We start from the raw sequence: 12,118 nt of genomic DNA on the forward strand, positions 1-12,118 counted from the left end.
GCTCTTTTTCCTGACATTAGAGCTATTTTTAACAGCCTTCAGCCCTGATGAGTGGTCCTGGATTAGCAGCAGGGCAGAGTTAATGGCCTGAGGCCACAGGCTCTCCAGCCGGGTGTATCCAAGCACCTCTGCCTGGTCACCCCTTCATCCATCCCCATAGGGAGACCCCTGAACCTACCGGCCCTTCTCACGGCAGCTCCCCACCAGTGTGGGGCTTCCCACTAACCAGCATTATTGAGTTAAAACACTTCAAATCAGGAGCCCACTTTGCTCAAGCCTATCTATCATTATAAAATAAACCTCTTACAGCAGAGTAATATTGCCATTGAGAGCAGCAGCAATTGAGGCCATTACTGTCAAATGCCACAGGACACCCGTAGCACACTACCCATTACTGCCTGGGGAGCCCAGAGAACAAGCGTGGGCAGCAACGCTCCTGCTCCAGCCCCTTCTCCTCTGCTTGTTTAGATCGGTTACAGCCTGAAGAATACAACATGCAAAGCAGAAAACTCCTCCACAGGAACATGCCCCCATAATAAACACTGGGGAACACAAGCAGGCAGCTGGGTCTGAGAGCCCTGAGCTGGTGTTTCCCTGCCCAACGCGATGCAGATGAGGACAGCGTGGTGGGGAGATGCCTGCCTAATCAAAACCCACCTGTATCAAAGGTGGAAGCCACACAGGATGCTCAGGCTCTTTGCTTTCCTGTTGCCTGCACCCTACAAACACATGTGGGATGCAGTCTGGGATTCCCAGAAGCTGTGGTTGCCCCATCCTGGCAGTGTTCAAGGACAGGTTGGACACAGGGGCTTGGAGCAAGCTGCTCTAGTGGAAGGTGTCCCTCTCCATGGCAGGGGTTGGGGCTGGATGAGCTTTAAGGTCCCTTCCAACGCAAACCAGTCTGTAATAGGATTCAGGGATAACAGAGCCTCTTGGGCTGCCTCAGAGCCCAGTACTACCAATCCCAGCACCATCCCTTAGGATACCCACACTCACACTGCACCGTCAGGTAGGCAGAGGCCGATGGCGAGCGGCCCAGGCTGTTACTGGGGATACAGGTGTATTTTCCAGCATCCTCTGGCTTGACACGGAAAATGATCAACGTCCCATCGATCAGGATCCGCACCCTCAGCTTCAGGTCACTGCGAGAGAAGAGAGGAGGAGGAGGATCGTGGGGACACCATGACCCCGGAGCGGGAAAAGGAGGATAAGGACACGCAGCCAGCTCCAACTCACTTCTTGAAGTAGACGTTCTCCTCCTCCCAGTACCACAGGTAGGTGAGGTTCCCGGGATACGCCTCGGCTTGGCAGGTGAAGAGCGCATCCTGGGAGATGTTGACCGTGATGTTCTCCGGAGGGGAAACAATAAATGGAGGTCCTGGAGGCAGGGAGGGAAAGGTGTTACCCCCACCAGCACATGGCCCTGCAGAGGCTGCGCAGGCTCAGCTCCATCCCAGCATCACTGGTTTGGAGCTGCTCTGGGATCATGGAGCGCAGGGGGTCATCTCCAGGAGCGCGCTGGCCCTGTTATTCCCAACGTTTTCCCCCTAATGCCGGACAGGGAGCCTTGATCAGGACAATGCAGCGATAGGACAAGGGGCAGTTTAGGTTGGATATAAGGAAGTTCTTCCCTGTGAGGGTGCTGAGGCACTGGCACAGGGTGCCCAGAGAAGCTGTGGCTGCCCCATCCCATCAAGGTCAAGGCTGGATGGGGCTTGGAGCAACCTGATTCATTGGACCATGTCCCTGCCCATGGCAGGGATTGGAACGAGATGATCCTAAGGTCTTTTCCAACCCAAACCAGTGTGGGATGCTATACTCTCTACAGCTTTAGGGAGGGTCCCTGCATCCATGGTACACGGCTCTGCTCCTCCCAGGCCAGATGAGCTCATGCTTCCCTTTATCCTGAGCACTTCCACATCACCCACGGGAAAAACCAGAGGGATGCACAGCTCAGCACCACAGCTAAAGCAGAGCAGAGGACACCCCGTGCTCCTCTCTCTGCTGGTAGCTGTTGACCTAATTAAAGATTTATTTAATCAAAGAGGGAGCAGGAGGCCCTGCCATGCATCACCGCTGTCTGACGAGGGGCTTTGTGACAGCCTCAAGCTTTTCCCTGCTTCCCAAACAAAAGGGGCCCGGCACGGCCACTGCATGCCCCAGTTAAGCAGATTCCTCCATCCCACAAACGGGATGCGGAGCTGGCAGGATGCTGAAGCAGATTCCTCCATCCTACAGCTTGCAGGATGCTGAGCCCATGAGGCTCGCGGGTCACTTCAGGACAGCGCCGCAGTCCTGCGGTCCATGGAGTTTTCCCTATGGAATAAACCAGCGGATGAAGAGGAGCTGGAGGGTCCGTGCTGGAAGATCTCACCTTGAACGAGCAGGCGCGTTGTGTGCACAGCTTCACCCTGGATGCTGTATGCCCGGCAGGTGTAGGCACCCCGGTCCTCCCGGCTCACAGAGAGCACTGTAAGGCTCCCGTCGCTCACCTGGGAACGACAAGGGAAAACCCTGGAGCACAGGGAAGGAGCCCTGGGAGAGAGGGATGCATCCTAGAGCCGCAGCTCAGCATCCTCCCTCCCTGCAGCACTGCGCTACCAGCGCTTTAAGGGCTGGATGAGAAACGGGTTTCCCTGGCTCGGCAAGGCTTTGGATATTAATAAACCAACACAGATTCCTGCAGGATGCCAAGGGGAAGGGAAAAAAATAAATAAATAAATGAATAAATAAACCATCACAACGCATTCATCTCCTGCAGAAGTGACTGGCAGGAAGCAGGCTCCAAACCGCTCCTGCCAGGTGCCCCCGGCACCATCAGCCCTTCATACGGATCCATCCCCTGCTCCCAAGTGATCCACCCCTGGGCTGGGATACAAGGGGGAGAACCCGGCTCAGCCACCATCCTTCCTATAGGGACACCCTGCAGAAGCCAAATTCCTCCCTGGGGACACAGCAGAGGAAGGATGGGTGAGGGATTGTCACCCTCAGGGCAGCAGCACCCCCAAGCACAAGGAGCCACGCTCCCAGCCTGGCTTCCCCCTGCCCCATCCTTCCTCCTCCTTCTATTTCAATTAGTAACAAATGATTCCTAATTACTCTCATTAGTGCCTGCGCTGATTCCAATGCCTGATTTACCAATTACAGCTCAGGGGGGGAAATCTCTGCTTGGGAACCTCAGGGATGCAAACAGGGTCCTGGAGGGAGGCAAGGATATCCTCCCTGCCCAAACCTCCCCCTGCATCCATCCCTGCCTGAAGACACAGCATTCCCAGGCTACAGCCCCTACTGGAGTCCCCGGGGAGCAGTTTGGATGTGGGATAAAGCCTGGGGGGGGTCTCTAGCCTGTACCAAAGGGATGCAGCATGAGAGGATGGGGTGGGAAGAGACATGGGGAGAAACAGGCATCATGGCAAGGAGATGCTGAGAGAGAACACCCGGCTCTGTGGCCACCATGGTCCCACTGACACCATCCCCAGCAGTGGGATGCCCAGGACCCCCATGACAGCTCCCACCACCCATCTACCTACCTGGTACTTGCCATTAGCACCCAAAAGGTCTCCTTCTCTCAGCCAGGTGACGATGGGCTTGGGGTTCCCGAACGCCATGCAGGTCAAGGTGACGCTGCTGCCTTCCTTTGCCTCTACGTACTGCGGCGGTGTCTCCGTGAAGGTGGGGGGAGCTGGGGGGCAGAGGACACCACTGTGACCCCCCTATGGCCGCTGTGGGTCAGCGGAAGGCACAGGGACAGAGGGAACACGCTGCACATCCCTATGGAGGGGGCTGGACCACCCCAAAAGGGAGCAGGGATGGGGATAACACCCACCGAGGGTATCCCTTTCCCTGCCACACGCGCCCCAGCCCTGTCCCCTCTCCTCCCCAGCAGCTCCAGGCTTGCAGCACAGCCTCCCCCCGGCTGCACATTAACTTCCTATTGTCAAAACATGGGAAAACACCGCAGTGCAGATCGAAAGGCTCCTTCCTGATTCCAGAGGCTGGCAGGATTACAGCCCGCCCCCAATTACCAGCACTTGTTAAAGCTCGCTTTGGAGGAAGACAGGTTGGCAATTTAAGCTGCTTGGGGATGAAAAGAAGAAGAATTACACTTTGTTTCTCCCCAGATGATTCCTGTTTTCCCCCCCTAAGAAAAGGAAGCATTGTAATGCACTGAGAGGGAAGCCACAACCTTCCCCCTGCAAGCAGCTCTTCAAGCCGGGAGGATTATGGTTGTTATTAAGCCACTGTGTGCCCCTTACTGCATAACCCCTGCCAAAACACCCCATTTTCCAAAGGGGGTCGAGCCCATGGGGAGTCAGAGGTGCTGGCAACCACTTCCAGCCCATTGGGATGCTGGTTTGCAGCATCCCTGCATGCAGTGGAGGTGAAGCAGGCACCATGCTACCCTGTGAGCTCATTAGCAGGAGAAAGGAGGCAGCAGCAGGGCAGGGCCAGGCTGGGGCAGTGCATGGCTTGCAAAGCTCCTGCTCACTAATTGGGCTCAATTAGGCGGCTCTGGTCCATTCTGCAGCCCAGCACCCCCCTGAAAGGTTGAATTAGTCACTCAAGGTCAGGCAAGACCAAGGAGCTGCTGGTGGTGCCCACATCTCGTCTGCAGCAGGAGAGGCAGAGAGCCCTGCTGCTGGGCTCCACATCAAGCCCTCTCCTGATGCAGAGAACAGTTTGTGATGGGTTTAAGCCGCAGCCTTAATAAAATGGAGAAGCCATTTGAGTAAATCTGGATTGCAAGAGAACAAAGATGGGATGCTCTGAGCCGCTTGCTCGGAGCAGATCTGTTCCCAGCCCCGCTCCTTGATGTCTGCCCTTTCAACAAGCACCTCATAATTAAACTGCTGAATCCTTCATAAAAGCATGTCCCTTTGTTAAGGCACACCCTGGCTGGAGCAGCCACCCTCGATGGCTCCAGCCTTGTCTGCGAGGTGTGCGCTCTCCAAGACCCCATTGGGAGCACTGTGTGCAGTTCTGGTGTCCTCAGCTTAAGGACATGGAGCTGTTGGAGCAAGGCCAGAGGAGGCCACGAGGATGCTCAGGGGCTGGAGCACCTCCTGTATGGAGCCAGGCTGAGAACATTGGGGCTGTTCAGCCTGGAGAAGAGAAGCTGCGTGGAGACCTCAGAGCAGCTTCCAGTGCCTGAAGGGGGCTACAAGGATGCTGGAGAGAGGCTCTTCATCGGGGACTGGAGCTATAGGACAAGGGGTGATGGGTTCAAACTGAAACAGGGGAAGTTCAGGTTGGAGATAAGGAAGAAGCTCTTCCCTGTGAGGGTGCTGAGGCGCTGGCACAGGGTGCCCAGAGAAGCTGTGGCTGCCCCATCCCTGGCAGTGTTCAAGGCCAGGTTGGACACAGGAGCTTGGAGCAAGCTGCTCTAGTGGAAGGGCTCCCTGCCTGTGGAACTGGATGAGCTTCAAGGTCCCTCCAACCCAAACCAGTTTGGGATTCCAAGGTACCATCAAGGCTCAGCATCCATCAGGAACCATGCAGCCCATCATGCCCGGCTCACCATTGACCGTGAGGTGGACCCAGCTGCCGTTGTGGAAGGTGTCGTACTGCTGGTCCAACATGAGCACTTTGCACTCGTACCAGCCCTGGTCCTCGGAGCGGACCTGCTCAATGCGCAGGGAGGCTTTGTCGTGCAGGCTGGCCCGGCCTGTGGGGACAGCACAGCCATCAGCATCAGCGCAGCGCCCACCCGCACCGGAGCGTCACCACTGGGGACACCCAAAGCATCTCCTTTGGGGTCAAAAGCACCCAAAATCCATGGGTTTGAGCCTCATAGCTCCCATCTGGGGAGCACAGAGGCCACTGGGCTCATTCATGAGCTGAGTGTGGCAGAGCTCAGCCCAAGCTAAGGTGCATCCTCCCTCAGGGGAGCAATGTGGGCCGAGGAAGCCCCACAGGGTAAAGACCCAAGGGGACTGAGACACCGACATGGGTCTTCCCCACCACACCAACCACGTCAAGGCTTATCCCCACCAGCCACGTGGGGCTGGCGGCACACTGGCAAGTGGCCACATGGGTTCTGCAGCTCCAACCTGCTGCTTCCACCTAGCACGTGGGGCTGGCTCCATCCCCACAGCATCCCTGCATCCCTCCTCCCGGCTCACAGATGCTCTGGAGCGCAGTGGTGGCAGCAGCAGCAGCAGCAGCCGCCGCCACCACGTGTCACCCTGGGTTTCTCTGCCTCGCTTGCTCCTGTCCCACGCAGCCCAGCTGGCTTCCTAGTGCTGCTGCTTAATTAAAACCAACTGGGTGGAAAGCAAGCAAGGAGAGGCAGAGCCCGCGCGGTTCCCGGCGGAGGAGCGGATGGAGCGGATCCATGCACCCCTGCCACATCCCCCTCGCCACCCCTACACTCACCAGCATATTCCGGGTCGACATGGGGAGGGTAAAACCCAAACTTGATGAAGATGGGGATGGGGACGCCGAACTTGAACCACTCCACGACATAGGGAGGGGGCTGCCCCGTGAGCGGGTGGATCACGTCGCATCCCAGGATCACGCTCTCGCCAGCGCGAGCGGTCACGAACTCGGGCTCTTCCCTTGAGCCGAGGGCACCTGCAAGGGGCAAAGGATGAAACTGGGGCTGAGCCCACCACTGGACCCCAGCACCAGTGATGGATGGAGGATGGGACCCCGAGGTGAAAGCTTCTGCACCAGGGCAAGGTGATGCCCAGTGACCCCACATGGCGGGGACCTCCTGTTCTCAACGGAGGGGGTGCACAGAGCACATTCAGTGCTGTTCCTCACTTAGCAGCACCATCGGGGCTGCCCCACATCCCCATGGCGGGTTAAAGGCTGCTTCTGCTGTCCTGTTTGTGCCCTTACGTCCTCTGGGACCACTGACCCACAGACCTTTGCCAGACCGGAGATCTGGCTTTCCCACGGGAGCAGGCTCAGAGCATTGACATTGCAGCCAAGCTCATCCATCCTGGGGCATCCCCAAGAGCCCCGAGGCCTGAAACCTGGTGATCAAGCCTGGCACCCTGCTGGGGTAATTAAAGAGGGCTTTGGTGTCCCCATCAAAGGCAGGGACGGCTCCACCCCAGCCGTGCCTCCCTGCTCAGCTGCAGCCTGGCATCACCCAGCCAGCAAAGCTGCATCCTCAGCATGGCCTTTTAGAGAGGGAAACCCAGGGCTGGAGCCAAGGCCCAGAACTGCAGGCACAGGGGTCTCCTTGATGGAAAGGACCTCCCCCTTTTCTTTCCCTGGCACATGCAGCATGGAGTGGGGGGATGCTGGGGAAGGGGGATGCTGGGGATGGGGGATGCTGAGGAAGGGTGATGCTGGGGAAAGGGGATACTGCTGGGGATGGGGGATACTGGGGATGGGGGATGCAGAGGAAGGGGGATGCTGGGGATGGGGATGATGCTGGGGATGGGGGATACTGGGGATGGGGGATGCAGAGGAAGGGGGATGCTGGGGATGGGGATGATGCTGGGGATGGGGGATGCTGGGGAAGGGGGATGCTGGGGAAGGGGGATGCTGGGGAAGGGGGATGCTGCTGGGGAAAGGGGATACTGAGGAAGGGGGATCCTGGGGAAGGGGGATGCTGGGGAAGGGGGATGCTGGGGAAGGGGGATGCTGGGGAAGGGGGATGCAGGGGAAGGGGGATGCAGGGGAAGGGGGATGCTGGGGAAGGGGGATGCTCGGGAAGGGGGATGCTGGGGAAGGGGGATGCTGGGGAAGGGGGGAAGGGGGATGCTGGGGAAGGGGGATGCTGGGGAAGGGGGATGCTGGGGAAGGGGGATGCTCGGGAAGGGGGATGCTCGGGAAGGGGGATGCTCGGGAAGGGGGATGCTCGGGAAGGGGGATGCTCGGGGAAGCACGTTCCCACTCCTCCGCGCTGCTCCTCGGGGCCGTCGGTGATTGGCGGCGAGTGACATCACCGCATCCCCGCCGCGGGAGCCGAGCATCACCGGCTATTTTTGGCTCTGGCACAAGCTCACACCGGCGAGAGGCGCGCACTGTGCCACCCCATGGGCTCTCCAGCCCAGTCCCACCACGGCAAAGAGGAGCCTGAAGCTCCCCATAGCCAAAACCCCTTCCGTGGTGCATGGTGCAGCACGGCAGGGATGCACAGCCCGATGGGCAGCCAGGCATCCCGGCATCAATCCCTGCATCCAGGCATCATTCCTTGCATCCAGGCATCCTCAGTCCCTGCATCACCTGCTAGCCAGGTACAGGGATTTGTTATAGTGGCTGTTCAACCAGGAGGGCTGGCTGGTGGCAATGGGGAGGGTGATCCTCTGAACCAGCTGCAAGGAGCAGATGCTGCATTGCACACCCACTACAGGGGTCCTGCAAAGCCAGGACCCCATCTAGCTGGAGAGGATTGCTACACACACATGTGCTATGCATGCACACGCATGCAATAGGCATGCACACGCGTGCAATAGGCATGCACACACGCAGCCTGCTCCTGCCTACCCTGACACCGCTCTTTGCACCTCTCTCCCCATCCCTCCTTATCGCTGCATCGCTGATGAGCTCAGGCATTCACACCCTGTCAGCAGGGACGGTGGCAGCCCTCCCCTGCCACCCCAGCAAGGAGCTGTGAGGACCCAGACCGAGCCCAATGCACCCATTTAGGGGGCTGCAGTGCAGGGCTGGGACCCCCCCCCCCCCCCCCAATTCCCTGCCCACCGTGCTCCTGTGCTCACAGGGGACAAGCTGCCATCACGTGCTGCTCAAGAGCATCCAAGGACACACACAGGTCCCCAGCACCTTGCTGCCTTCACAGGGACAGTCCTGCTTCAAAAGGATGGAGCCCCTCAGCTCCTGGGGTACCAAGGTGGGATCTTACATCAAACCAAGCAGAACCTGGGATGCTGATGCTTACCCAGCTATTGAAGCACGAGGCCGCCCTGATGCCCGAGGGACGGGCACCGGGGAGTGACACTCACACACAGCCCCCCCCCCAGTGAACCTATGGGTGATGTCCCAGGGGAGGAGGGTGGATCCATGCCAGGGTGCAGGGAAAAATAGGTCATTCCCTGGAGCTGGCGGCGCCGGTGTCTGACCGCGGTGCCGGTGGGGAATGGCACGCACGGCTGAGCATCACCTCCCCATGCACCACAGCAGGGAACCAGCCCCTGGCTCTGCCCAGCTGCCACCAGCCCCACCACCAGCCCCCTGCTCTCCTATTCCCACTGTTAGAGACAGCAGGAAAGCATCAGGGAGATGCCTCACAGACCTTTGATGGCCTCACTTCCCAAGCTGCCAACCCTGACCAGGTTTCCCTTCCCCAAGCCGATCCGCTGAAGGCACGCGAGCCCTGGAGGCTGCAGCTCCACTCGAAGCAGCGTTTCTCACCCCCACGTTGACGGGGAAATGCTTGGAAACAACCTGCAGACGCCAGCAGAAACAGAGCGCAAACAGACGGGGTATTTTTAAACCCACTTGGTTTTCCCCAGCCAAGGGGTTTCAAGGCTCAACGTGCAGCTTGGGGAGAGGGATAACAGAGGGGATGCGAGCCCCAGATCCCACCTCGGGGCAGGGGCTCACGTGGAGCCGGGGGATGCCTCGTAAAGGAAAACAAGTAAATCAACAGGCTCCGTCATCCGAGCAGATCCAGGAGAAATAAAAGCACGCTGCGTGCCAGGAGGCGAGGATACAAGCTGCGGAGGTGGAGTTGAACAGCATCCCAATGGGAGAGGAGGGAACGCTGCTGCCGAGGGGCTCCCCGGGAGGATGCTGAGGCTGGGGAGACCCTCACCCGGGTCTGGGCATCCGGTTCCTCCCATCCCAAGAGCAGAGATTTAAGGTGACACGAAGCTGAGATCGGGAGCGGGACCCTTCCTGAGGATGTGGCCACGTTTCCAGGTGGGAATGCTGCCCTGCCTGTGCACGGTCAGAGCGGATCCCTCCCTGTCCCCCCGCCACCTTGCTACAGGCAAGCAGGTCCCACAATCTGCTTGCAACGACCCCAAGGCTCTCATCCCCATCCCTATCCCCCCATGGGGACATCTGATGGAGCAGGAGCAAGGACCTCTCCTCCCTGCCGAGCGGAGACAAGATCTGCTCTGACACATCAGTTGAGGCGGGATACGGCAGGGATCTCCGAGGACAAGGCCACCAGCACGGCACATGGAGGCCAGCAGGGAAGCAGAGCAAGCAACCCCAGTCCCCACAAACCCCCCCAGAGCACCCATCCCTGGCGAGGGGCGGCTCTGGGGGATGGGAGCGCAGCCCTCACTCCCTCCCCCCAGCTGGAAAAGCAGCATCTGGGCTTTGAGCGCAATTCCTGCGTTTTAAACCCGATTTTCCAGCTGGATGGAGGGCGGAGCGCAGGTCAAGTGACGTGCCTCAAGGTTACCCGGGGCCACGGAGGAGCGGGATTAGCTGGGAGGGGTGGCTCAATGTCCCATCCACAGCGGCTCTGAACCACATCCCCCGGAACAAGGGATGCCCTGAGGGACCACAACACCATCCCAGCAGCTCCCCACAAGCCCCCTCCGCATGCCATAGAGGGAGGCCGGAGCCAAAACTGCTCCCAAGGGAGACCTGCACCCAGCGAGCACTGTGCCCCCCAAGCAGACCTATAGCACACCGGTACCCGCATCGCCTTCCCCATAGAGCAGCGTGTGCCACCCCGATGATGCCTTCGCAACTGGGATGCAGGCAGCACTCTGAGCTGCCCGCCAGCAGCTCCTGAATCACGCTGTTCCTGGCTCTCAGGCAGCCCTCCCACCAACGCCAGCTTCTCCATCGGGAAGCGGGAGGATGGGAGTTGTTTTTCCAAAGGCCAGCTGGCCCCAGCTTGGGAGATGCCTACTGCAGGGGAAGGGAAAGGGAAGGGCTCCGGCACAAGGTTGGACCCACTGCTCACCCAACCCATCTGTGGGGCTTCTCTTCCAGCCATGACCTCCAAGACAGAGAACTGGAGGAGAATGGGAGCTAACCCATCCTGCTGCAGATCCAGAAGGGAATCTGCAGGGTTCACTCATCACCAGCGAAGCCAAAAGGCGACCAAGCAGGGAAAGCATCGCCACAAAACCCCTCTGGCAAGCCAAGTCAGCGACTGAGACGCATCCCTCCCATCCAACAGGTCCAGGAGAGCAAAAATCCTCCAGGGAAGGATGGAACTGGGAGCTGAGCCAACCCCTTGGCCGCTCCCAGTGCCAAAGCATCCCCTTGCCAGAGGAGAATGGAGCCAAAGATGGTGGCTGCTGGTCCAAACCCCTCCATGGCCAAAGAGGCACCAACCCTCATGTGCCACGGCTCTGCACCAGGAGCGAGTCAGGGATGCAGCTCCGGCACCCCCGCAGCGAGCCGCTCCGACCATCAAGGTCACCATCACCTGCCATGATATCCGGAGGGATCTCTTCCATGGGAGCCTTCACCAGGCGCTGGCGAAGCCGAATCCTCCTTCCCGATGGATCCATGAGCATCCCCGCTCGGCCTGACGGCGCGGCGCCGCGGCGCTCTCGTGGGAGAGGGAGGAAAAGCCCCTCGGCACCACGGCACGGCTGGGAATGCCAGGAGGCCAGATCCCTCCTCCAACACCCACTCCCGGCGCGGTCACATCCCGGCTCTCCTCCCCCCATGCCGTAAGAAGGGATAACGCGCCCTCCATCCCTCCCTTGAGCCGATTAACGCCTGGGAAGCCCTCGGAGAGCCAGGCCAGGCAGGAGGGCTGAGGAGAGGAGGATGCAGTGCGGGAGAGGAAGGCCATGGAAAGGGGGAAAAACCCCGATGAGGGCATCACCCCATGGCGAGCCCCATCCCTGCTCCGAAGCCTCGTCCCTGGGCGATGCAGGGTGGGAGCATCACTGTGGCCATGGGGCTGCAGCAGCAAGTCCTCATCCCCACGCAGCACCCACCTGGGCATCACTCATGGCACACTCATTCACCACGTATGCGCCGCTCCGTACGCGCGGCACCCCCGCACCCGGGCTTCCCGGCACCCACCCACCCTGGCACCGGTTCCGGAGCCCCCATCCGAGGTATTTCCAAGTTCCCGAGCGCTCTGCTCCTCTCCCAAGCAGAGGATCCCTCTGCTGCAAACCACCGCCTCGCCACGCTGCAGCACGCATTACAGGCGGCTCGGCACCAAAAGGGCAGCCCCATCCTGAAATCCCCCCCACATTCCTGACATTGC

The 12,118-nt window shown here is 59.6% G+C and overlaps 2 protein-coding genes across 9 annotated transcripts in view; both read right to left on the minus strand.

The window, feature by feature from the left end:
• The window catches only part of IGSF9B (immunoglobulin superfamily member 9B), a 38,501-nt gene that overhangs the window by 24,942 nt on the left and 1,441 nt on the right, over positions 1-12,118 (minus strand). For 3 of the 8 annotated variants that reach the window (XM_061476158.1, XM_061476157.1, XM_061476155.1), the window contains exons 2-7: positions 6,376-6,573; positions 5,519-5,665; positions 3,531-3,682; positions 2,375-2,492; positions 1,237-1,378; positions 997-1,142 (exon numbers count right to left, since the gene is read on the minus strand). In XM_061476158.1, coding sequence (XP_061332142.1) covers positions 997-1,142; positions 1,237-1,378; positions 2,375-2,492; positions 3,531-3,682; positions 5,519-5,665; positions 6,376-6,573 — 903 coding nt within the window. Of the gene's footprint in view, positions 1-996; positions 1,143-1,236; positions 1,379-2,374; positions 2,493-3,530; positions 3,683-5,518; positions 5,666-6,375; positions 6,574-11,317; positions 11,657-12,118 lie in introns of those variants that run through there. The other 5 variants (XR_009747347.1, XR_009747348.1, XM_061476152.1 and 2 more) reach the window with 4 other exon arrangements.
• The window catches only part of B3GAT1 (beta-1,3-glucuronyltransferase 1), a 177,308-nt gene continuing 171,540 nt past the window's right edge, over positions 6,351-12,118 (minus strand). The window contains exon 6 of the transcript XR_009747350.1: positions 6,351-6,365. The gene's annotated coding sequence lies outside the window, so the exon portion shown is untranslated. The remainder of the gene's footprint in view (positions 6,366-12,118) is intronic.

This window comes from Pezoporus flaviventris, unplaced genomic scaffold (genome assembly GCF_033815535.1).
Source record: "Pezoporus flaviventris isolate CSIRO_AGI_PZ_B2104156 unplaced genomic scaffold, CSIRO_AGI_Pfla_v1 ptg000093l, whole genome shotgun sequence".
Classification (NCBI taxonomy): Eukaryota; Metazoa; Chordata; class Aves; order Psittaciformes; family Psittacidae; genus Pezoporus; species Pezoporus flaviventris.